The sequence below is a fragment of the Enhydra lutris genome, unplaced genomic scaffold (assembly GCF_002288905.1).
Source record: "Enhydra lutris kenyoni isolate GAN:26980312 unplaced genomic scaffold, ASM228890v2 scaffoldscaffold11, whole genome shotgun sequence".
NCBI lineage: Eukaryota > Metazoa > Chordata > Mammalia > Carnivora > Mustelidae > Enhydra > Enhydra lutris.
In genome coordinates this window covers 22,523,187-22,547,421 of record NW_019154095.1, presented here as the reverse complement: position 1 = coordinate 22,547,421, position 24,235 = coordinate 22,523,187, and the positions used below count along the sequence as shown (strand labels likewise).

Here is a 24,235-nt window from a genome sequence, read left to right as displayed (position 1 = left end):
AAGTGTAAACAAAATACAGCACCCAAGGCCAAGGAGAATGTATATTTTCTTTTAATTTACCTCCAGATCCAATTCAAGGGGCAAACAGTCATTTTAGAAGATAATTTTCTCCTCATGAAAAGTCAAAGAACCTGTTCTGAGTTGTCAGTCTTGCCAACAACTGGACAGATTAACTTTCCTTGAGCCGAATTTAAGACATTTTTCTCTACAAATTCCACACCTCAAAATCCCTACTGTCTATGATTTTGGTTTCTGAGAATAACATTCAGAATAAAATATAATTAATAATTCTGGCACTATTTTTCTATAGTACTTTCTAGCCTAAAATACATTTTTCGAAATGTCAATCATCAGAGGTAGGTGTTATTATAGTATTTTATGAATAGGCAAGTGAAGGATCAAGTGGGGTAAATCACTATCAATGTCCGATTATAACAGATATAACAGATTATAAAGAGGGACACAGGAACTTTACAGGGTCTGGCTGAGGCCTACATTTTCAGAACTCAGAAAGAATGTTAATGTAATGTATGCCCATTTGTGATGTGCATGTTCTAAATTAGCTCTGTTCAGTATCTTCCTGCATTGCTTATTTTTGTGCTGTATGGTTTTAAGTGAAGAGCAAAACTGTAAACAGTCTAAAAATAGGTAGGTAAAATTCCCCTTTGTCAATGTTTTTACAGTTCTCCTAAGTAACTCTGAAAACTAAGACTCACGTAGAAATGAAGTATTAATAACAAAATTATTCTAAAATGATAATAAATACCCTAAGATATGCACACGGTCCTTTGAAGAACACAGTCTGGTCTTTGAAAGGCAGACATGTCTGTTTAATTGGCAGTTTGGAAATCCAGTAGTAGAGGCAACATTATAGCTCTGGATACTCTGAGGACAGCTTACACTCCCAACCATGCCGGCTTCTCTTGGCTTACTCAGCCTTTCCGTTTTGTTTGTTTTCCCCCCACATAAACTTATCCTTCACCACCACCACTTTGTGGGGATCTGCACAACTAGGGAGGTATTCCTTTTAAACACAAAGTTCTTCGTTCATCTTAAGTATTTACCACTCTTTTTGAGCAAGATTCCCTTAAAGTTTTATTTGATAATTCACCTCAAAAACTGACAAATAAAATATAGGAAATAATAGCCTTCTGCTACTTTTTAATTTTCATACATGGAAGTAATTTACTCATATTCATAATTAAGTTAGATGTACTCAGTCCCCTCTGAGTTTAGCACCGTGTGTTTTGAAGCAACAGATTCTCAATCTTTATTTTAGTTATTCAGCAGTTCAACTATGGGCGTTCAGTGTAATCATGGGGGACTTTGCTCATTTCCGGTCTAGCCAAAATATCTACTACCCAGCTATTCTGTAGTCCCCAAATCTTGAGGTTCAGTTTATTCTTTAATAATGACATAAAACTGAGCGCCAAACTCGTGTTCTAAGGCAAATTCAAATGCCTCCTGTGTAAAATAGTCTGAGGAAAATACAGGAAATTTCATATCCATGTGAAATCTCAGAATGTGACCTTAGTTGGAAGTAGCATCTTTGCAGGTGTGATTAAACTAAGAAGAGGTCATATTGGATTCAGGTGGGCCCTAAATCAAATGACTAGTGTCCTTCTAAGAAGAGAAGGACACACAGATACAGGAAGAAGACTGAGGCAGAGATTGGACTGATGTAGTTATAAGCCAAGAAATGTCACTAAATGCCAGGAGCCACGAGGAGCTAGGAAAATGCAAGAAAGGATTTCTCCCTGGAGCCCTCAAAAGGAACATGGCCCAGTGGATGTCTTAATTTCAGACTTCTGGCCTCCAGAACTGTGAGGGAATTGTTATTATCATTTTTTAATATTTTATTTATTTATTTGAAAGAGAAAGAAAATACACATGAGGGGCGGGGAAGGAGAAGAGGGAAAGGGAGAAGCAGATCCCCAGTGAGCAGGAAGCCCGATGCAGGGTTCTATCCCAGGACCCTGAGATCATGACCTGAGCCACCCAGGCACCCCTAAATTTGCTGTTTTCAGCCACACAATGTGATCATTTGTTACAGTTGCCTTAGAAACCTAATAACCTAGGATCTTTGGCAGTTGCTTTCTTTCCACACCACTCATTACACAATGAGCTCCACATCTCTCCCTTCAGTTGAGGAAGTACCCTAGCCCCTCCACCTGGGGATCTAAGAGGATTTTACTGAAGGTTTAGTTGTAATAGAAAAATGTAAGCAGAACAGTCTATAGTATAAAGTTCAACCTCAGACTTCACTGTCTTGAAATTCCCAGCCAGCTTAGACCTCAAATTTCCTCACTGGACATTCTCATTCTCCCCCCTGCCATCAGGGTACGCTGCCTACCGGCTCTCCACTGAGACTCTCTCCATCTACCTTGTTCTCTGCTCTCTCAAGGGATTTCCAAAACATTTGTCTCCTTTGACTTCCAGAGTAAGATTCAAAATCTGTTACAATAATTTTCTGGAGAAATTTAACTCCGCTTCTCCAAATATCTGATACCCAGGTTGTACCTTTCTTTCATACCTAAATACCTCCCTTTCTAGAGGAATTTAGCCACATTGTGAGGACTTCCAGGTTAAACCACAATCATATTTTTTTAATTTATTAACAGTTGGAATGCAAATATAATAAATACCACTGAAATAAATTTAACCCTAAATCCTAATTCCAATAAACCGTGACCATGAGGTAAATATGATAATAGTTGAAATAACTAAACTCCTCAAGGGTTATTTTTAGGGACACCTGGGTGGCTCAGTGAGTTAAGCATCTGCCTTTGTCTCAGATTATGATTCTAGGGTCCTGGGATCAAGTCTTGAGCCCTGCCCAGCAGGGGAGTCTCTTCTCCCTCTTCCTCTGCCTGCTGCTCCCCCAGCTTGTGCTCTCTTTCTCTCTCTCTCTCTGTCAAATAAATAAATATTTTTAAAAATAAGCTTACAGTAAACAAAGCAAAAATAACCTCCAAAATTGTTAACTTTTATATTTGGAATTATTTCTTCAGATTAAATTACAAAACCTTTTGTAAATTATCTGCTCTATTACGTATTTTTCTTTTGGTATCTTACATTCATAGAAATATGAATAAACTATTACTATAATAAATATTTTATATAGTTTTCATTTTATATACAGACTTTTAAGAATACATAGAAATGATCAGTACCTATCTTCCCTTCAGAGCTGGGATATAAGAAGAGTGAGATTGCTTGTAGAAAGTGAAACTACAGTGAATCAGAGTAGAGATATGTCAAATCACCTCACCTGATTGAATGTTTTAACATATATAAAGAAAAATGTGTTAACCAAACAGTGTTGGTCGGTCCCAGGGGCAAAACCTCACTGCTGTGTCTCACTGTAAATTAATAAATTAATTAAGCCAATAATTCACTGATTGGAATTTGACTTCCTATGCAGATTGCCCATGGGGAGAAAATGGCCTTGTCAAACAGATACAAATATTTCAGTTTTTGAGGCAATTACATTTCTCATTGTAAATTGAATTGACATTTAGTCCCAAGATTCTATTTAACATTAGTCTGCCAATAAGAAATAAATCCTCTGAACCCGCAAAACCATTTTAGAATGCATAAGGCTTCTGATCATCCTCCGCCTTGGGGGGCTCTCAGTAGTCACATCGGTTTTTTCCCCCCATAATGGGATTCCTGTTTAGCTCTGTTAAACCAGTTTTTCCTTTATGATTTTACCTTATTGCTTCTATACATAGAAACAGTATTCCCTGTAGAGACTTGTGAAATACTGGATTCTCTGTCTTCTGTTGTTTGATATTTTAAATGTTTACCAACTTAATCCACTCAGGCAATGCAGTTTGCATATCAGGAAGAGCTCACAGTGATTCATTCATTCTTCTTTCTTTCTTTCTTTCTTTCTTTTTCTTTTCTTTCTTTTTTCCTTTCTTTCTTTTCTTTCTCTTTCTTTCTTTCTTTCTTTCTTACATACATACATACATACATACCATAACTCTTCATGGATTCCTAAGTGAAAACCTGCATTCTGTCAGGTGCTGAAATGTTAAATGTAAAGATCTTAATTTTGTGGAGGAAATTAACAAGTGTGCAGTGCTCTGGTGGTTCAGGAGTGCTATGGAAGTTGGAAGAGGGAACCCTATCCAAACCCTGGGATTGAAAGTAGAGAACTGGAAGGTGTGTGTGGGAAGGATGGGTGTGGGGGAGCATTCCAGACAGGGATCAAAGCCCCAGAAATATGGGAGAATATGGGTTATCTGGGAAATATAAGCAGTTATATAACCGAAATAAAAGGAGCAAGACGTGCAGGGATGGAGGGGTTCACAGTCAGACTGGAGAGGAAAGCAGCGATGAGTCATGATGTTATTTGCTCCAGGATCCCTGGCAGGCGTATCCCTACAGAAATCCTCTGTCAGGGGCACCTGGGTGGCTCAGTAGGTTAAAGCCTCTGCCTTCGGCTCAGGTCATGATCTCAGGGTCCTGGGATCCAGCCCCGCCTGGGGCTCTCTGCATCAGGCTCTCTGCTTGGCAGGGAGCCTGCTTCCTCCCTGCCTCTCTGCCTACTTGTGATCTCTGTCTGTCAAATAAATAAAAAATCTTTAAAAAAAAAATCCTCTGTCATTCTAGCCTACATATTGTGTGTTCCCCTATACCAGGGGTTGGCCAGCTTTTTCTGCATGCAAAATAGTAGATATTTTTGTTGTTCATGCCAGAAGGTCTCAGTCACAACTATTCACCTCTCCTGTTGTAGCCTAAAAGCAGCATTAGGCACTATGTAAACTAATGGGCATGGCTGAATTCCAATAAAACTTTTTTTTTAATTATTTATTTCTTTTCAGTGTAACAGAATTCATTGTTTATGCACCACACCCAGTGCTCCATGCAATGCGTGCCCTCCATAATACCCACCACCAGGTTCCCCCAGCCTCCCACTCCCCGCCCCTTCAAAACCCTCAGATTGTTTTTCAGAGTCCATAGTCTCTCATGGCTCATCTCCCCTTCCAATTTCCCTCAACTCCCTTCTCCTCCCCATCTCCCCTTGTCCTCCATGTTATTTGTTATGCTCCACAAATAAATGAAACCATATGATAATGATAATTGACTCTCTCTGCTTGGCTTATTTCACTCAGCATAATCTCTTCCAGTCCCGTCCATGTTGCCACAAAAGTTGGGTATTCATCCTTTCTGGTGGAGGCATAATACTCCAAAGTGTATACGGACCACATCTTCCTTATCCATTCGTCCGTTGAAGGGCATCTTGGTTCTTTCCACAGTTTGGCGACCGTGGCCATTGCTGCTATAAACATTGGGGTACAGATGGCCCTTCTTTTCACTCCATCTGTATCTTTGGGGTAGATACCCAGTAGTGCAATTGCAGGGTCATAGGGAAGCTCTATTTTTAATTTCTTGAGGAATCTCCACACTGTTCTCCAAAGTGGCTGCACCAAACTTGCATTCCCACCAACAGTGTAAGAGGTTTCCCCTTTCTCCACATCCTCTCCAACACACGTTGTTTCCTGTCTTGCTAATTTTGGCCATTCTAACTGGTATAAGGTGGTATCTCAATGTGGTTTTAATTTTAATTTCCCTGATGGCTAGTGATGATGAACATTTTTTCATGTGTCTGATAGCCATTTGTATGTCTTCATTGGAGAAGTGTCTGTTCATGTCTTCTGCCCATTTTTTGACATGATTATCTGTTTTGTGTGTGTTGAGTTTAAGAAGTTCTTTATAGATCCTGGATATCAACCTTTTGTCTGTACTGTCATTTGCAAATATCTTCTCCCATTCTGTGGGTTGCCTCTTTGTTTTGTTGACTGTTTCCTTTGCTGCTCAGAAGCTTTATTTACAAAACAGACAGCAGGCTGTAATTGGCCCCTGGACCCTAGTTGACTCATTACTGGTATAGAAGGGTCCCTTCAAAATAGTAAACAAACTCATGTTTGGAAATAAAGCTCATACGCACGTCTGAAATTAGAGTATGTTTTGTCTATCTGCAGAAAATTATCCCAGTTGATTGAGAACTTTTTGAGAAGGATAAGCATTAGAAAGGGAATTAGTAAAACAAAATTTTTTCATGAATTAAGTAATTAATATCACAGATAATATTCATGCCAATGCTTTCATCACAAAACATAAACCTCAAAATGTTTTTAACTTGTAAAATTAAGAACTTATATTCGTAAGCCAATTTTTTTTTAAAGATTTTATTTATTTATTTGAGCGAGAGACAGTGAGAGAGAGCATGAGCAAGGAGAAGGTCAGAGGGAGAAGCAGACTTCCCATGGAGCTGGGAGCCCGATGTGGGACTCGATCCCTGGACTCCGGGATCATGTCCTGAGCCCAAGGCAGTCGTCCAACCAACTGAGCCACCCAGGTGTCCCGATTCGTAAGCCAATTTAAAGAATGAACTATTTCAGGGTGCCTGGCTGACTTGGTCAGGAAAGCAGGTATTCTTGATTTCAGGGTGGTGAGTTCAAGTTCCATGTTGGGTTTCGGAGATTCCTTAAATAAACTTTTAAAATTAATAAATAAAAAATAAAAAATGCATTATTTCTTCTAATTTCCACAATGACCTCAAAAATCCTAAAGGCAAGATACACGTTTTATTCATATAATTCCTGGAACCCAGGAAAATACCTGGCACGAGTTTTGTGCATTAACTGAGAACACATAACTAACAGCAAATAATCATTTTCTCTTTTTAACAGTTGAAAATTTTGGTCTTAGAGTGGTTACATGGTTTAATAAGGTCACAGAAATCTGAACTAAAATCCAGATTATCCGACTCTTGGTTTTTTTGCTTTTGTTATTCTCTGAAGTCATAGATCTAGAAAAGAACACAGATCTAAACACATTTATAATTAGTATTGCATAAATACACTAAGATTACTAAAATATCTTTTATGGTCTAGACTTACTGTCTTTGCTCAAAATTCACCTTCAACAAGGAAATGACTCCCCACTCTTACTCTAGAAATGTGTTAACTGTCTACAATCCAAGAAGCTGGCCGCCAAATATGCCACCATCTTGGTTTTGGACTTCCAGGCTCTAGAACTGTGAGAAATAAATGTCTATTGTTCAAGCCAGCCAGCCTGTGGTATTCTGTTAAAGCGTGAACAGACTGAGACAGATACCAAAGTTTGAGACTGTCCCAGGAGATGCCAGGCTTCTTAATAACATTTTGGGAGTTAAGGAATGCACACTGAGAACGCTTTCACTGAGTTATTTGGGTGATAAGACCATCAACCTCATATAATCAAATGTTTGAATATGATGTATGTTTTGTCACAGTGTCATGATAAACATATGCTTGGCTATATTTGACTTTTATAAAAACAAACATTTCGGGGTAGCACTAGTTAATACTACATGACTATAATATTTTAAAACTTCAAACAATCCACTCCTGGATAATTGTTTCCTATTTTCTTAGGCAGTTATAGTGAATGATTGGGTCACATGGGTATTTTACTGGTAATTGAAAGTTTGAATACCGTAATAACAAATTATTTTCCTTTTAAGAATGTTTTATACTCATTTTAGTAAGTGAGGAATGGCTTATGCACTTGGGCATGATTACATCAGTTCAGTATTTTGCACTGAATTCTATTTTGGAAGAATCAAGAAAATAATTATTGTAATACTACGTATTAGCATGTTAGCTTTTTATGTTTCTGTATGGTTCAGTCAGTTTTGTCATAGGAAATGGCTGATTTTCTTTGCTTGTTACTAGATTATGGTTTTAACAAAATTTATTCCAGTTAGAAAAAAAAAAGTTACTGGATATGTCTTGAATTATTGAGCTTTGTAAACTCATTTCCTAATACTCCATTTTCACATTGGAGGGATATTTTTGTTGATAGTTATAGCTTTTTTTTTTATACTATAGTGCTTCTCAAACTTGTATTTGGAAAGATTTAAATAGAACTGCACTTATTCATTGGCTTTTTATGATTATTAGAGAATACTATTATTTTTATTTGGCACTATCTTAATTTTTAAAAAATACTTTGTCTCTGCCTTTCATTCTGTTCTTCAGCCAAATGATTTTTTAAAAAATATTTACTAGAATATAAATTCTTTAAAGAAAGCTTGATTCTCAGGGTGCCTGGGTGGCTCAGTGGGTTAAGCCTCTGCCTTCTGCTCAGGTCATAATCTCAGGGACCTGGGATCGAGCCCCGCATCGGGCCCTCTGCTCAACAGGGAGCCTGCTTCCCTCTCTCTCTCTGCCTGCCTCTCTGCCTACTTGTGATCTCTGTCAAATAAATAAATAAAATCTTAAAAAAAAGAAAAAGAAAGCTTGATTCTCCAAGTGACCTGTTTTTTTAATATTAATTACACACTTTTATTCTTCTGTCTCTAGGTTCATAACGTATATATTTTTTTAAGATTTTTATTTATTTATTTGACACAGAGAGAGAGAGATCACAAGTAGGCAGAGAGGCAGGCAGAGAGAGAGGGGGAGGCAGGCTCCCCGCTGAGCAGAGAGCCCAATGTGGGGCTTGATCCCAGGACCCTGAGACCATGACCTGAGCTGAAGGCAGAGGCTTAAGCCATTGAGCCACCCAGGCGCCCCTCATAACGTATATTTTTAAAAATAGGAGTCGTTTCATATTTAAAATTGCACATGATCAAAATTGTATAAAAGTTTATTGTATATAGCAGATTGACTAAAAATTGAAGAACAAAATTATTTTTATAATCACAAACTTGGTATATTTCTTCACAGCATTTATTGCTTTAGTGATTTCTCAAAATATCCAAAGTAATAAATATCATCACTATGGTTATCTTGATTCTCTGGGTAAAAGATAGGATGTTTGGTCATCTATTTTTGTGTTTATAATATTATAAAATCTCTTCTCCTCAACCTCCTATATCAAAAAGTCACTGGATTTTGTGTTCCAGTTTGTGTGTTAGTGTGGCAAGAAAATAAATCAATTCGTTATATAAATTTTTCAAAATAGTATGAAAAGCCTACAGGACATTAACAAACTTGTAGCTATTGAACTTTAAAGTCATTGGAATGTGATCTTGGACGTTTTATCCTATGTATAACTTATATAAATTTTATATGTAACTCATAAATGTTGAAACAGAGAGAATAGATTTTATTCTTCAGTTTTGACTAATTCAATACTTGTAATTAAACTCTTTACCAACAGGTGGTGCTAGAAAGTTTAATATTTATTTCCATAGTTCAACTTACTGGAAAAAAAATGTTAATTTTTTAAGTATTATAAAAAAATATTTATATATAATTAACCACCACTTGTTTTTGTTACAGCTCCATTTAAGACAGTACGACTGGTTGGCGGTAGAGGTCCTCATGAGGGCAGAGTGGAGATTTTCCACAGTGGCCAGTGGGGCACAGTGTGTGACGACCACTGGGAACTGCGAGGTGGACTGGTCATCTGTAGGAGTTTGGGATACCAAGGCGTTCAAACTGTGCATAAAGGAGCTCGCTTTGGACAAGGTAATTAAAAAGATAAACACACACACATATTTAAATGAAATGTAGGCATTCTCTAGTACATAGAATAAAGTAGCAGCAGGAACATACAAAATAGGAAGAAAAATCCTACATAGGAGTTTTTTGAATGGCTTTTCCTAGAAGGCAGAAATGAAAAGAAAGATATTTTTAAAATGACATATGCTATCAGACAATCTTTAATGTTTAAATTTTATTTAGACTCATCTGGTTAGGTGGAGAACACTAACATGAGGAAAACAGAAAGACTGGTAAAGTAGAACAGGAGAAATAGTGACAAGTGAACTACAGACAATCCTGGGAAGCTCACTTGATGCGTCTGGGTTTTGTGGGCATCTGAGCAATCCCATGTGCTCACTCATGTGTTCTCTCTTCTGTGTGACTGGAGAGGAGGGCATCAGCTTGTGCTTTTACCTCCCGGTTGTATCTCACAGAAATGAGAGCTATCCTTGGTGCCTGGTGGAGCACCTGTGTTCTGAAAGGACCGTGAGGAACCATGAAAGAGAAAGAAGCAATTACATGGGTTCTGCATACCTACTACTTATGATTTCTCCAAATCCTTTAAGACATGGTGAGAAATAAGGGAAGAGGAAAGTTACTTTCCCCTCTATCTGAGGTTGATAAAAGATCGAATAATTCTTTTGTTGCGTGCATTTGTGTATTTTTACCTGGATGGCTCAGTAACTTATAAATGTATTAGAGAGCTGGGAAGAAAATTTGCAGAGGACAAAAGATTTGAATGTATACTCGTGACATTTTTAATGTCTCTTTTTTTTTTTTCTAAACGGGTACCTTACAATATAGGCTTTATACATAATTAAACATACAGGTGTTTCAATCCTAAATGACAAAGAGATTAGAAAAAAGTAACGGTATAAATTAGACTTTTAAAGTCAGTATTTTTTACTTATTTGTTCCACTGTCCAAATCTGATAAATAAATAATTGGCTTCTCTGAAGTTGATGTTGACCAAAAAAAAAACAAAAACAAAAACAAAAAAAAAAGGCCTGTTGATTTCATAAGTGTTGTTTTAGACAGATATGGGCAAGAAGAAATTGTGTGCAAAATTATAGAAATTAGATTATCTGTTGTTGCTGCTATTTTGTCTATAGTGATAAAATAGGGCAATGTATCAAATCATATAAAAAAACTGCAACAGTATAAGACAGATTTCTTAAATCCGTAAAAGATATTAAGTAATGTTATGCTATGACTATGGGTCAGCATTGTGCTAAACAGGTGAATGGTACTAATGAGAGTTCACAGTTATATCTTTGTTCCTTTACCTAAATGAACTCACTGTATCAGATTTAAAAGGTAAATTAAAGCAAAGATCCAGGTTCCAAAGTCTTTGGAAGTCAGAAATATCATTTAGCCTCCTATGAAGAAGTGAGATAAGACAAAAGAGAGTGGCGATGGTGAGAATTTCAGCCCCGGCCCAGTTTTTTATTTGTTCCTTATAGGTTTGAATAGAAGAAACAAAGGAAATAGAAAAGATCTGTAATTTGCTACAACTAAATAGATGTTTGGAATTTCCATATGTTCCATCTCTACTACATTTTCAGAATTTTCTCCCCAGGTTGGAAAGTACGGGACTAAAATCATTCTTGCACCTGTAAAAAGCAAAAGGTTTTAAAGTCAATAAGCCTGACTTTTATTTTTTTTCCTCCAGAGAAGAAGAAAACAAAATTTAAAAATCCCCAACGGGACTAAAATCATTCTTGCACCTGTAAAAAGCAAAAGGTTTTAAAGTCAATAAGCCTGACTTTTTTTTTTTTTTTCCTCCAGAGAAGAAGAAAACAAAATTTAAAAATCCCCAACTCTTGGTCACTAGAGATCAAATCAATCAGTCAATCATTTAGCAAAACCAAGCTGCCAATCTGAGTTTCCAGTGTTGTATGGGGACAGAATTTATTTCTATGGGAACTAAGATCCACAGCATAAAAGGCCATTTATTTCAAATACTTAATCATCTAAAACATTTCAAATGACTATTAGCATCTATGAAGTGAAGAGCCATGTTGCAAATAGATGACATACAATTTTCATTGATGGTGACTTACTCTCCTGGTAGATGGCTAAAATTCTTCAGTTTTAGGAATAACAACATGTGAATGAGTTATTAGGATGTGCCTATGTTGACAAAGTGAAATATAGTTTGCCATTTGTTCAGATAATCAGCATGAGCTAAATAGCTCAATCCAAAAAGAGAAAACTATCCTAAAAAAAAACTTTCATCAAGATGACTAGTTTCATAGCTTACTTTATCCAGAGTTGACATTTAATTTTGTGTCTTTACAAAACAAGCCCCATATTGCTGTTTATTAATCTCTTATATCTTGAAGTAAACTGTTCCTCTATTACAAAGGAAAAACCAAAATCAGAGCAATAGGGTAGCATATGTACCTTAATTAAGGGAAAACTAATAAGGGTTGGCAAAATATGATCTATGGAAGAATGGCAAACAAGATGTTCCCCAGTTTCATTTCTTCACTGAATATGAAGCTTAGTGCCTTAGATTTCAAAGCTGTTTCCTTTTCATTGTTGTTACTGTTGTTTCAAATTTTTATTTAAGTTCTAGTTAGTTAACGTATAGTGTGATATGGTTTCAGGAGTAGGATTTAGTGACTCATCACTTACATGTAACACTCCAGTGCTCATCCCAAAAAGTGCCCTCCTTAATGCCCATACCCATCTAGCCCATCCCCCACACGCCTCCCTCCAAACAACCCTCAGTTTTTTCTCTATAGTTAAGAGTCTCTTACGGCTTGCCTCCCTCTCTTTTTTTCCCCCTTTCCTATGTTCATCTATTTGGCTTCTTATATTCTACCTATCAATGAAATCATATGGTATTTGTCTTCCTCTGGCTGACTTATTTCACTCAGCATAATACTCTCTAGTCCATCCACGTCATTGCAAATGGCAAAATTTCATTCCTTCTGATGGTTGAGTAATATTCCACTGTGTATATATATATATATATATACCACATCTTCTTTATCCATTCATCAGTCGTTGGACATTTGGGCTCTTTCCATAATTTGGCTATTGTTGATGATGCTGCTGTAAACATTGGGGGTACACAAAGCTGTTTTCCCTTGAGTTCCAAACGTAGGTGGTACACAAAATTGGAGATGATTGGCTTACACTTGCATTAGCATTAAGGCCTCATCTCATAAGTAAAATATCCTTTCCCCACAGCCTTCATTCATTTCTGTTTTTATCTCTAGGGATTTCAGTTCTCAAGTACTGATAAGAAGAGTTGGAAATAAGTATTCTGAACTATTGGAAGAAAATGTTTTCCATTTAAATAATTAATGAAACAATAGAGTTTCATCTTATGTGAAATTATTTATTTGGCTGTGTGAAGACAGTTCTCTCAAGTTTTCTTTAGATAACTGGCTGCTTCTCTAAGATGAGGGGCCATTTTTAGTGAGGCTGGGTATTTATGATAGTTGGTGATTCTATACATTATACTAGAGTTTTATTATAGTGAAACAACCAGGTATGTCTGAATTTGGTTTTTCCTTTCACATTTTTAAGCGCCTACTGGAATGAACTGGAAAGCCTAAGAATTTTGTAACTAAGGAGATATGAGATGAAACCTTAGCTCTGCTATTTACGTCTCAGAGATTCCATTTTGGTTCCAAAAAAATAAGAATAATAACACCCACGTAAGATTTACTCTGAATCTTAAATGGGTTGGCATATAGAAAGCGTCCGCACAAAGCCTGACTCCTAGCATTGCTCGATACGGGGCACAGATCACTGCTGGCAACAGCTCCTGCTGTATAATTCCAAGGGTATTTGCTATCCTCTTTGAAAGGTCAAACAGTCAGACTAGTGTTAGGTTGTCTATGACATCAGTGATGTTCCAAGGGTCACAGAGGTGAATGTGATTTTCTACTCTATAGAAGTGTAACGGAGGAAGGGCCCCATATGGGGACTCCCAACAGTGTCCTCACTCTACTCAAGACAGACCTGCTCTGATGTCAACTCTGTGTAGAGTTCCACCCCAAAACAATTAAAGAATGATGATGAAAATTTTAAAATAATAAATAAAGCAAGATGAGCTGGGAGACATAATAGAACTGAGGCTATTTGTTCACAAGTAAAAGAACCTGAGAAATAAATTTCATGATCTGCTTCATTGTATGTTGTATTTTTCAGAAACAGGCTTCTATTGCAAGCTGATTTGGGATTAGACACGGCAAACAACCTTTTTATGTGAACCTATTTCAACTCCTCCTTGTTTTTTCACTCCCCCACCTTAATTTATAGTTTCACTCAGGAGGAAAAGAAAAGATAATTCTGAACGCAGGATGGCGACCAGAAAGGAAACGTAGAAATATGAATGGAGGGGTAGGGGAAAGGAGGAAAGAGTTGCATTCAAGTTTTAATTATTTGTCGTTCTCTTGGGAAAGTAAGAAGAATTGGTTTGACACTGTATTATACATTATTACTGGAACTGAAACAAGAGGAAAAAAGTTTAAATTTATACCCTTTGTGTTATTCCCCCCTTAAAGGAAAAAACACAATTTTCTGAACATAGTTTTCTCCCTCCCTCCCCACCCCCTTACTCTTTTTCTTTCTGGTTTTAAAATAGCAAACCTGATTTACCAAAGATAATCCTTGTTACCTTTAAGAACAATTACTTTGCAGCTGCAAGCAAAATGATTTATAGGAATAAAGCTTAGAGCCCACTCCTATAAATAGGTTCTTTCCTTTGGATGCACCTTTTGCATACAGTGGAATGTAATCTTTCTTTTTCCTGAGTAGACAAAAAAGGTTAAAATTAAGGAAGCACAGACAGGTTGCTGGTGCTTCTCAGGGCATGGGGTGGGGCAGGGTAGGGAGAGTGAGTCGCTTCTTTCCCCATGAAGGCTTTCTAGTCTCTGGACCCCGTGACCTCTGGGTAACAAACTTGTGTGAACTCTATCAGACCCCAGTGGTCCTCCAGCTGTGTCTGAGCCTGCACACTGAGGCAGGAAGTTGGAGCTGGACCCGGAGCAATGAGCTCATCTTCTGAGTTTACAGGAGGTTGTCCTGCAGCTCCAAACTTGAAAGCAGAAACAAAAGAAAATTCTAGGGCACCTGGGTGGCTCAGTGGGTTAAAGCCTCTGCCTTCGGCTAAGGTCATGATCCCAGGGTCCTGGGATCAAGCCTGGCATCGGGCTCTCTACTCGGCGGGGAGCCTGCTTCCCTTCCTCTCTCTCTGTCTGCCTCTCTGGCTACTTGTGATCTCTGTCAAATAAGTAAATAAAATCTTAAAAAAAAAAAAAAAGAAAAAGAAAATTCTAAGCACAAGCATCACCTTCTATTGGTACCCCTTTCATAATCAGTTTTCTAAAGTGAAAGTTTTAAAAATACAAGAATAAACTGAAGGAGATCAAAAATATAACTGTCCCTCCGAACTTATCCTCCAGAGAATGGGAGTAAAAACGATGTCAGATATAAAATATATGAATGGGTCAGAACTCAAAATTCTTACAGACTGCTCCCTGTACACTGGAAGATTTAAAAAGTAGATGTTCAGGCGTCAGGTGTTAAGGAAGCTGGTTTGGAGTCCATAGAGTTTGTAACTTTTTTGTGAATTTTATGTTAAAAAGTTTTATGTTTAAAAACTCTATGGACCTGTTTTGTTACTTATGGTAACAAAAACAATACCAAGTATGTAATAGTATTGTTAATCAAGTGCATACTATATGACCTCATTTCGTGCTCACAGTGCCTGTGAAACTAGACATGGTAGCCCCAATTTACACAGAGAAATTTCTGTAAGTAAACTTGACACAGCTGTCCCAAGACCCGCCCAAATTTATATAACTATCATGGTGGTTGTGGGGGAGGGGTCAAGAGGCTCACCTTAACCTATGTCTTTCCATTCAATAGAATGTCCTTCTAAGTTCTTTATCCTTAAGAATTTGATTTCTACAGAGCTTGCTTCTTTAAAATCTTAGAATTATAGAATTTTAAAGGTAAATGAAATCTCATAGTTGTTTCAACCCCATCTCCTCATTCTGCCTCATTGCTAAAACAGGGAAAATCAATGTCCTCCTCAGAACTGCTACACTAGAACATAGAACTATAGTTTACCCATCCTCGATTCTGATTCCCACTCTGTTTCTACCTTTGGTTTTAAAAAACTCACAAAAAAACAAAAGCTTTTTTTCTCTCAAAGAGGAAGCTGATGACAAAGTACTTCCCAACTAGAAATCTTAAAAGTAACACAGATTCAAATCACCAAGCCATGACTAGATTTAATTAAAATTCATTCAGACTTCTAACCAACAGTGGTTTCTGCCTCTTCATGTTATCTACTCAACAGCTAATCTCAAATCTCATCACTGTACCATCTTTCCGGCTAATGTATAAAATATGATGACTTTTTTTTTTTTTTTTTTTTTTTTTCAGAAAAGTGGTGAGTCATTCAAGATCAGATTAAAAAATCTCAAATCCTTGAAATAGATACCAGTATCTTTTGTTTTTTTTTTTTTTTTAAGAGATTAAGAGGAAGTGGTATCACAGGTCAAGCATATTCTCAGACATCACAAACCAGCCTCATGAAATTCCAGGAGTCGTGGACAACACATTGATAGCTGTGTGCTTTTGGAAATACAAAATCAGTCAATGTGCCCTCCCTCCTGCCCCCAAATTGTAAAGAGAATTGTAGATGTGTACATGGTCAGGTACATAAACAGATGGATGATACATAGATAGGATTAGAAAATTAAAAAAAAAAATCTAAACTGTACACGTCAATTTTGCATAGTTTCCCACAAACTGGAAAGATAGTTCAGAGGCAAATAACAATGAAAGCAGCAATACCTATAATCCTTGAGAGATCATTATTATGTAAAGAAATAAAAACAAACTTGTTTTTTAATCTTTGAGGTTTACATGAAGGTAAAATTTTATGAATACTAGGCTACCTTTGAATTAATTTTTAATGCAGAAAACAATCTGGAATGAGATGGAAAATGCATGTTAAATAAATTTTTCCCTTAGGCTCAATAGTCCTGAATGTATTAATGTAAAAATAAAAACAAATCTTGGAAAATTATTTTTATAACTCTGTTCGGGCTTCTATGCAGTCAGTGAATAGCACCAAGTTTTAAAATGTCGTCATGTTCTGTTTCTTGGTTCTATTCTCTGTTATTTGGAGAAAAGCACACATTTTTTTTTTTCTGAGTCTCAGTTTAACTATTTACCTGTGACGTGGAGATAATTGCCATTATTTCACAGGGTCGTTAGAAGATATAAATTTTAAAGATCATATGTGAAAAGGCCTAGGGTGTTCCCTGGGAATCTTTTGCACACAGCTGAAGACCAGACTTGGAGAATCGCACAGCGTATTGATCTTATCCATGTGTTTTTTGGTGGAAAAGGCACTGGGGTTCTAGATCCAAGTAGCAATTCTGCTGCTAAGTACCTCTGTGACCTCAGTTGCTGTCTCTACCTCCAACAGAAGCTTTCACAGTTCAAGGACGAATAGATTTTGATTTTGATTTTGTTCACCCAAAACAGATTGGGTGAATGATTGAATCTAAGAACGAAGATTGCGTGAATCCTTGATGAAAGGCACTGGCTCAGGGCAGACGTGGGGTAGGGCTGGTGGCTCCATCCTGTATTAGCTGCATGACCCTGGGTGGATTACTTATCCCCCCTGATATTCCCTTTCCTCAACAGTAAAATGGCACTTTGAAAGCACTTAAGTTTTGAAGGTCATTTGAGGATTCAATGAGAGAACAGATCAAAAGTTACTTTGAATGTTTTCAGCCTCATCATTAATTCTTCAAAGAGTGGGCTTAAATGCTCATTATTATGACGACAGCTTTGGTATTCTAACATTCAGAAATTCCTTTACCGCTGTTTCTAAAAATTTGTGTTCACCCGTCAGAACATTGATCAACTAAATAATATTTGTCTTCTGCTGCCCCTATGGGGATGCCCCGGCTGGTGCTACGGCCACTGGGAAGATTCTCGTTCTTAATTCGCTTTTCCTGAGTTGTAAGACTTCTGCGCTGCTGAGATCTAAATCCCACGATTTGATCTACAAAATGAGTGAAAGCATCACTGTGTCCTGCCAGAGAGCCTGACTGTTCTTGTCCCCCGTTATGACCGAGCCCCGCTTTGACCAAAAGTTTTACTTATGTTTATTTATACAATTTATAAATGTCTGTACATCTAATAAGTACAGTTTATAGATGTCCCACTGTTTGTACTCTCCTCTACATTCACATGGGAGGAGTGTCACCATTTGTGCAATTATTATTATTATTTAGCTATAATTTGAGTCACTGTTTGGGACTCCCAAAAAGTTTATATAGACTTTATATATTTAAAAAGAAGCACACGCACAAATATACTCAACACATACAGACACACAAACACAAAAGAGACTGGGTTATACCTACTAAAAGCAACTTGGGAACAAAAGCAGCATTCCTGGTAAGGTTTCTGATTTTGAGATTATATTTCCCGGATCTTTTCCTTTTTATCTGCCTTAAAATTTCAAGCCAGAAAGGGCTCACTCCGTTATAAACATTTCAAAAAATACTTGCACTCTCCAGATTACTACTTTTATAATTAATAAGCCGGGGAAAACCTTTCTTTTCTAATAGAAACATTGTTTGGACACGAGTGATTTAATTACTATTATATGAAATGAACAATACAAAGTTCCTAATTACTTTGGTAGCATAAACCTCAATATAATTTTGTCCCATGTTTGGATCTTTCTAGTAAAGGAACAAATTACTAAAGATTAAGTGAATGCACAATTTATTTTAGAGGTGGAAATACAAATTTCCTATCTAATTCTAAGAGTAAATAAATACTTGAGACTTCAGAGGAAATCTCTCCACAGGCATCCTGTTAAATGTCCTTCTGGTTTACAGATTTTTTTTCTTTAATCCAACTTCCACATTTCTGTCAGACATACATTTCTAAAATTTAGCTCTGATGACATCATTTCTTTTGGTGACTTATTATAAAATTTTGGATATTGTAAAGCATGGCCCTGGCTTTCTATCCAGCCTTCCCAATGAGTCCTTGTCCCTCATGAATGTACTTTGTGTTTTAGATGCCAGGATACCATTGACTCTTGTAATACATCAAGCCTTTTCAGGCTGCCCCCATTATATGGAATAACTTCTTTTTTATACATGGAAAAGCTCTGTCCATTTTTTAAGATTAGGCCAAATGTTATCCACACAGTGGTTATAAAAATATTTGTAATTTTTTCACATCTGCACATACTACTGTATAATTATGCACACTGTCAGCCACGTACATAAATTCTTGCTTTCTGAATCCACAGAATACTTGAATAATCAGCAAGAGGGATGTCATTATGTGTGCCATTATACATGCCTCTTTGAAAAAAAAGTCTTCATCTAGCACTGTGTCATAGCTACACAAGGTCTGTTTCTGAGCTGAAGTTATTTCTAAGTAGGTTTTCTACAGCTCTGTGACCGAAAGAGAACCTTTCAACATCATATTGATCCAGATTGAAGAAATGTATTATTGACTATGCTGAAAGGATTAAGATATTTATTTACCATCCACTAGTCTTGCTAAGGGGTTTTTTGAAGTTTAGCTGCTAAATCATGTTTCTTGATGGCATGAAATATTCTCGAAAACTCATCAGGAAGTTTGCATGATATATATTTAACAAAACCCAATGCAATCTTTCATTTAGAGGTTTTTCAAAGGTTCCATTTCTAACTGTCTTAAGTGTAAAAGAAAGGGGAACTATTAAATATGATACATGCAGAAAATCATTAGAGAATACCAGAAAAATATTTCCGAACATTATTTTTAAAGTGAACTTTTTTTGGCATGCTTGGATGCCTTTCAAAATGCCCTTGTTTTTGTATTCATTGATAAAATAATGTCCTTATCTTCAGTGTGGCAGTTAAGTTTGCATATTTAGTTAGCTCGGTATCTCCCCGGTAGCCTGCTGCTGACGGCCATTTTCCCTTCTAACGTGTCTGTGGAAGAGTTCAAGATAAAGAGAGCATTAGCTCTGCCATTTTGTTTTTGTCTACCTTTGCCTGCAATTAATAATCTATGGTCTTCTTTCAGGATAGTTTGTAAGTCCTTTGCTCATTTTATTAGTCTTAGTTTAAATAAAAATAGATAATATATTTGGTAAACCACGCATGTAAATGGCAAAACCCTGGAAGCCAAGAAAAGAACTCTAGTATATGGTAACATTTCAGAGAATGCCTCATACAGATGTTCTCAGACCATCAGGTCACGACATATGCCTATGATCAGTAAAGCTTATTTCCTTTCTTATTTCTAAAACCAAAACCAGTCTGTTCAAACCATTCAGTGTTTTATTTATGATTTCACTGAGCTGTGTATGTACCTTTGTTACAGTTCTTACTACTTTGTACTTAGTTTACTCACTGACAGAACATATAAGTTTTCAGGGGCAGGAGATTAATTTTTGAATCCTAAGAGAAAGCACAGAACTTGTATATAGATGATATTTGACCCTTTGTTGTTAAATTAGTGTATAAAATAATGTTTTTTCCCACTTAGATAGAAACCCGAAAACCATACTTACTAACGCATTTGTATCTGACTTCTGCAGGTACTGGTCCAATTTGGCTGAATGAAGTATTTTGTTTTGGGAGAGAATCATCTATCGAAGACTGTAAAATTAGCCAATGGGGGGTGAGAGGCTGTTCACACGCTGAAGATGCTGGAGTCACTTGCACTTTATAATGTATCGTACTTTCTTTCACCTTCGTGGAATCATTGTGGCAAAAATACTTTTATTATTCTGCTCCATTAATATCAGTTCAGTAAATATTTAAGAGATTAGGAATTTTGTCTAAAGAAAAGGAATATTTTAAAATCACTGGATAAACATATTGGACACCTTCATGCTTGCTATAGATCTGCATTTGAACCATTTCAACTTCTTTAGGTTTCTAAATGGAATTTCTAATATAATGACATATATCGAATGGAATGTACTGAAGTTTAAGGCTTCTCGATCACAAATGCCAATGATAATGGAAACACCTTCCAGCCATTGACTTTAACGGATCTCTTCACAGGATGACAATTTTTGTCATTTTTGTCTTCTTTGTAATCTATTTAATTGACTTTAATTTAATCAGTTTCTTAATAATGAGAAGATTGGAAGAGTTCTTTTGTGCCAAGTTCATGAAATCTCTAGCCATACACATTTTTTGAGAAAACGTTTTATCTGGCCATTAAGATTTCTGCATGTGCAGTAACTTGGCTGTTAGGTAGCATTGTTCATGATATATTCTGGGCATGATGAAAAACTTAGCAGATTTCACATGGTCAATAATAACATGATGATTAAGAAAACCAACATGATTATTTTACATGATCATGTACTGACAGTTTTTGTTTGTTTTTACTGACCCATGTGTTAGAAAAAGGGCTTCTGAGAAAAGGCACAGGCTCCCCATCACTATATGTGTCTCGATAATTGGTGGATCAAAAATGTCATTTCAACACGGAGCTCAATTTGATGTGCATTTTAAATTAAGTTGAATAGTTGTTATCATTCCAGAATGCTGTGTTTAAAATGTAAATACACTTTCCAATCTAAATGGCTCCACTTTAAATAACAGCATACAAATGTCTTGAGCACAGACCGTAGTTTCAACTACCCTTCTTTGAAGCCTTTCATGGAGTCCATGAACAATTGCAAGCAGAAAGAGAGAGAGAGAAAGAGAGACAGAGAGAGATATCTGTAGCTCTCAAAGATCAATGACCTTACGCATGTCAAAACAGTACCTTACCAATGGTCAGCCCATCACCAGGGTACATCTTAGAATGTGGAAGGTCACCTGGAACCCAGTGCCTGTCCCCAGCTGTCTAGGTATACAGGAAGAAAGACCAGGGATTGCTCTTGAAGCCCAATCGAGTATAATCTAGCCCAGAGAAGAATATAATTTTCAAGTTTTCTAAATGCCACCCCAAGGGGCATGTGATGAGGAAGTAGTACTAGTCTGGAATGGCTCCACTCTTCTCTCTTGAAGGGTGATCAGCAAAACCATGGGCTGATGCATTCTTTCCACTCCTGAAGTCTCACTTCACAAATAGTAGCCAGAGTAGATTCCCTGCTTCTCGCTTGCAAAGGCAAAAATTCTCATGGAACTGGAAGTACTGGAAATGGCCTGCTGAAAATGCCCTTTTATCATGTTACATTCTTCTACTTGTTAAACACGAGTTATTTTCTCCAATGTAATTTTGTGGCTAAGAGAATGGGCTCTCAACCTAGACAAACTGTCTCCAAACCCTGGCCCTACATTCCGCGGGTTATTAAGTTCTTGGGCTCAACTGCATTGTCTAGGTGTTTCCTTCAGATGGCAAACAAGATAGTATTAAAAGGAATCCTTTGCAGGGACCCTGGGTGGCTCAGTCGGTTAAGGATGTGCTTTTAGCTCAGGTCATGATCGCAGGGTCCTGGGTTGGAGTCCTGCATTGGGCTTCTTGCTCAGTAGGGAGCCTGCTTCTCCCTTTGCCTGCTATCACCCTGCTTGTGTTTGCACTCTCTCTCTCTCTCAATCTCTCTCTCTCTCTCTGCCAAATAAATAAAATCTTAAAAATAAATAAATAAAAAGAATCCTTTACATAGCAGCCTACATGAGATGTCTGGGATCAGTGCTTATGGGTGCCACATGCTATGTTGATGTAGGGTATATGGATACTGATTTTCCACCTATATATAGACATTTGTGTCCTTAAAACCAAGAGAGTCCTTTTTGTAATTGGGTTACTCAACTCAATCTGGTCTAGAAAAGAGCTTAACTTTGCCACTATATTTGGGACCTTTCTTTTGGAATGGTGAATTGCATTAACTCCTTCAGGAAGTGGTGATTTGGGGAAGGACTGATGGAAGAGAGAGTGGAAGGGGGGTGGGACAGAGGGAGGGAAGGAGGAAAAGGAGATAAAGAGGGAAAGAGGGAAGCAAAAAAGGAAAGACCACCTGACCAGAATCATTGCATTCCATTTATCTAGCCATGCATCAAAATAAATGCTGTGTGCATTAAAATAATTTTTTAAAAGAATAGGGAAGTAGAAAATAAGAATATCAGTTGATAATTAAGAACCAAACATACTTCCCCTCAGTTATATGAACAAATAATTTCAAGTAAAAACTTTCAATTTTTCCATAAATTATGAACCATTGTAGTCTGTGCTCAAAATGTGCACTTGGGGCATATACCTCTTACAAATCATATAGTAATGCTTGTGATTAAGAGGGAAATGGAATATTTGCGGCCTCAGAAATGTATATGTGATCAGGATTGCTAGGATGCTCATGCTTAACCCAGTCATTGGCAAGAGATATACAAACTTACTATCATCGGATTAGAATAATAACAATTATTCATTCTCCAGAGTTGGAAGAGCTCAAGGTTCATGAAAGGTCAAGGGACCATGTTCACTAAATGAAATCAAGATTCTGGCAGAGAATGGGAACAAGTGAATGACCGTCAGGTGGACAATTAACAGTGTTTCCACAGAGAGTACAATTAGGAGATGCTTCTGTTGAGGTATTTTTTTAATACATTCAAATGGAATGCAGGGATTTTAGGAATATGTGATTGGCACTAGATATAGCTTTTTATCAAGCATATAACCGCAATGTAGCCTGACTTTTTTTAACTCTGCTTTTTCCTTAGTAAATGTTAGGTGACAGATTTTCACAGGGTTTTCTTTAATCGAATCAATATTCTTGTCACATCACAAAATGGAACACTATTCCTTTCTGATATTCATCAGCTCTTGTTTACTATAGAGTACTCTAGTTTTTGAATTTCATTGTAACATGTAAAGTTATTTTTATACTTGTATTATCTGTTAACAAAAAATTTGTTTCAGGTATGGGTTATTATTTAGAATATTTACCTAAACAGAAAGAAAAATTAGGAAGCGTGACATCAGCAAAATAGTGGAAGAGGCAGCCCCACGTGCTCATCCCCCACAGAAACATTGAGAAACAAGTACAAGTCATCAGAACCAACCTCCTCAGTCCTCTGGAAAACAGTCAAAATTTTACAGCAACTAAGCAAATGCTGAGTCAAGAGAAAGGCAACTTCCAGACAACAGGGATGTTCTGTGGCATTTTTACTCACCCTTGTCCTAACCACTCCCGATTTGGTCATGAGACAGCCACCGCAGAGGTTCCTCGTTTGGAACCCTGGCCCACGATTCCAGAGGACGCAGGACAAGCCTTCTTCGCAAGTGCTTGTGTGTGTCAGGGTGAACTCCCATGAAGACTCCCTGAAGGATGGGTGCAAACTTGCCTTCAACCCTGTTGTGCTCAACTTGGAGCTCTAGCTGGAAAAGCAGCGTGCCTTGCTCAAAAACTCTACAGACTTCAATAACGACCCTTACATGCCGGGAGCCAAAGGTTACAGTTGAGACATACAATGGATCACACAAGACCTGCGAGCAAAAGCCCGGCAGAGCTTCTAAGGACATTTTTTAAAAGCCACATGTACAGAGGACTGCAGAAAACTGCACGTGCCCAGGGCAAGATACACGCACATCCGCAAAGACTGGGACAGGTGGCTTTTGTTTTTGCTGTTGTTAGTGTTTTTTGTTTGGTTATGGGTTCCTTGGAGGAAAGGGAGGCTTATTTTTGGTTTCTAGTTCCTGGTGTTCAAAGACACTAGTGGAACAGAAACCAAGCAACAGAGACTGCAGTGAGCTCCCGCATAAGGAACACCGTCTTTGCA

At 37.3% G+C, this 24,235-nt stretch overlaps 1 protein-coding gene across 1 annotated transcript in view; it reads left to right on the top strand.

Annotated features, from left to right (window-relative positions):
• The window catches only part of LOC111144486 (macrophage scavenger receptor 1), an 84,397-nt gene extending 62,611 nt beyond the window's left edge, over positions 1-21,786 (top strand). Inside the window, exons 9-10 of the mRNA XM_022498786.1 lie at positions 9,285-9,473; positions 20,095-21,786. Of these exons, the coding sequence (XP_022354494.1) occupies positions 9,285-9,473; positions 20,095-20,228 (323 nt within the window). The 3' untranslated portion in view covers positions 20,229-21,786. The remainder of the gene's footprint in view (positions 1-9,284; positions 9,474-20,094) is intronic.
• Positions 21,787-24,235: the final 2,449 nt, after the last annotated feature.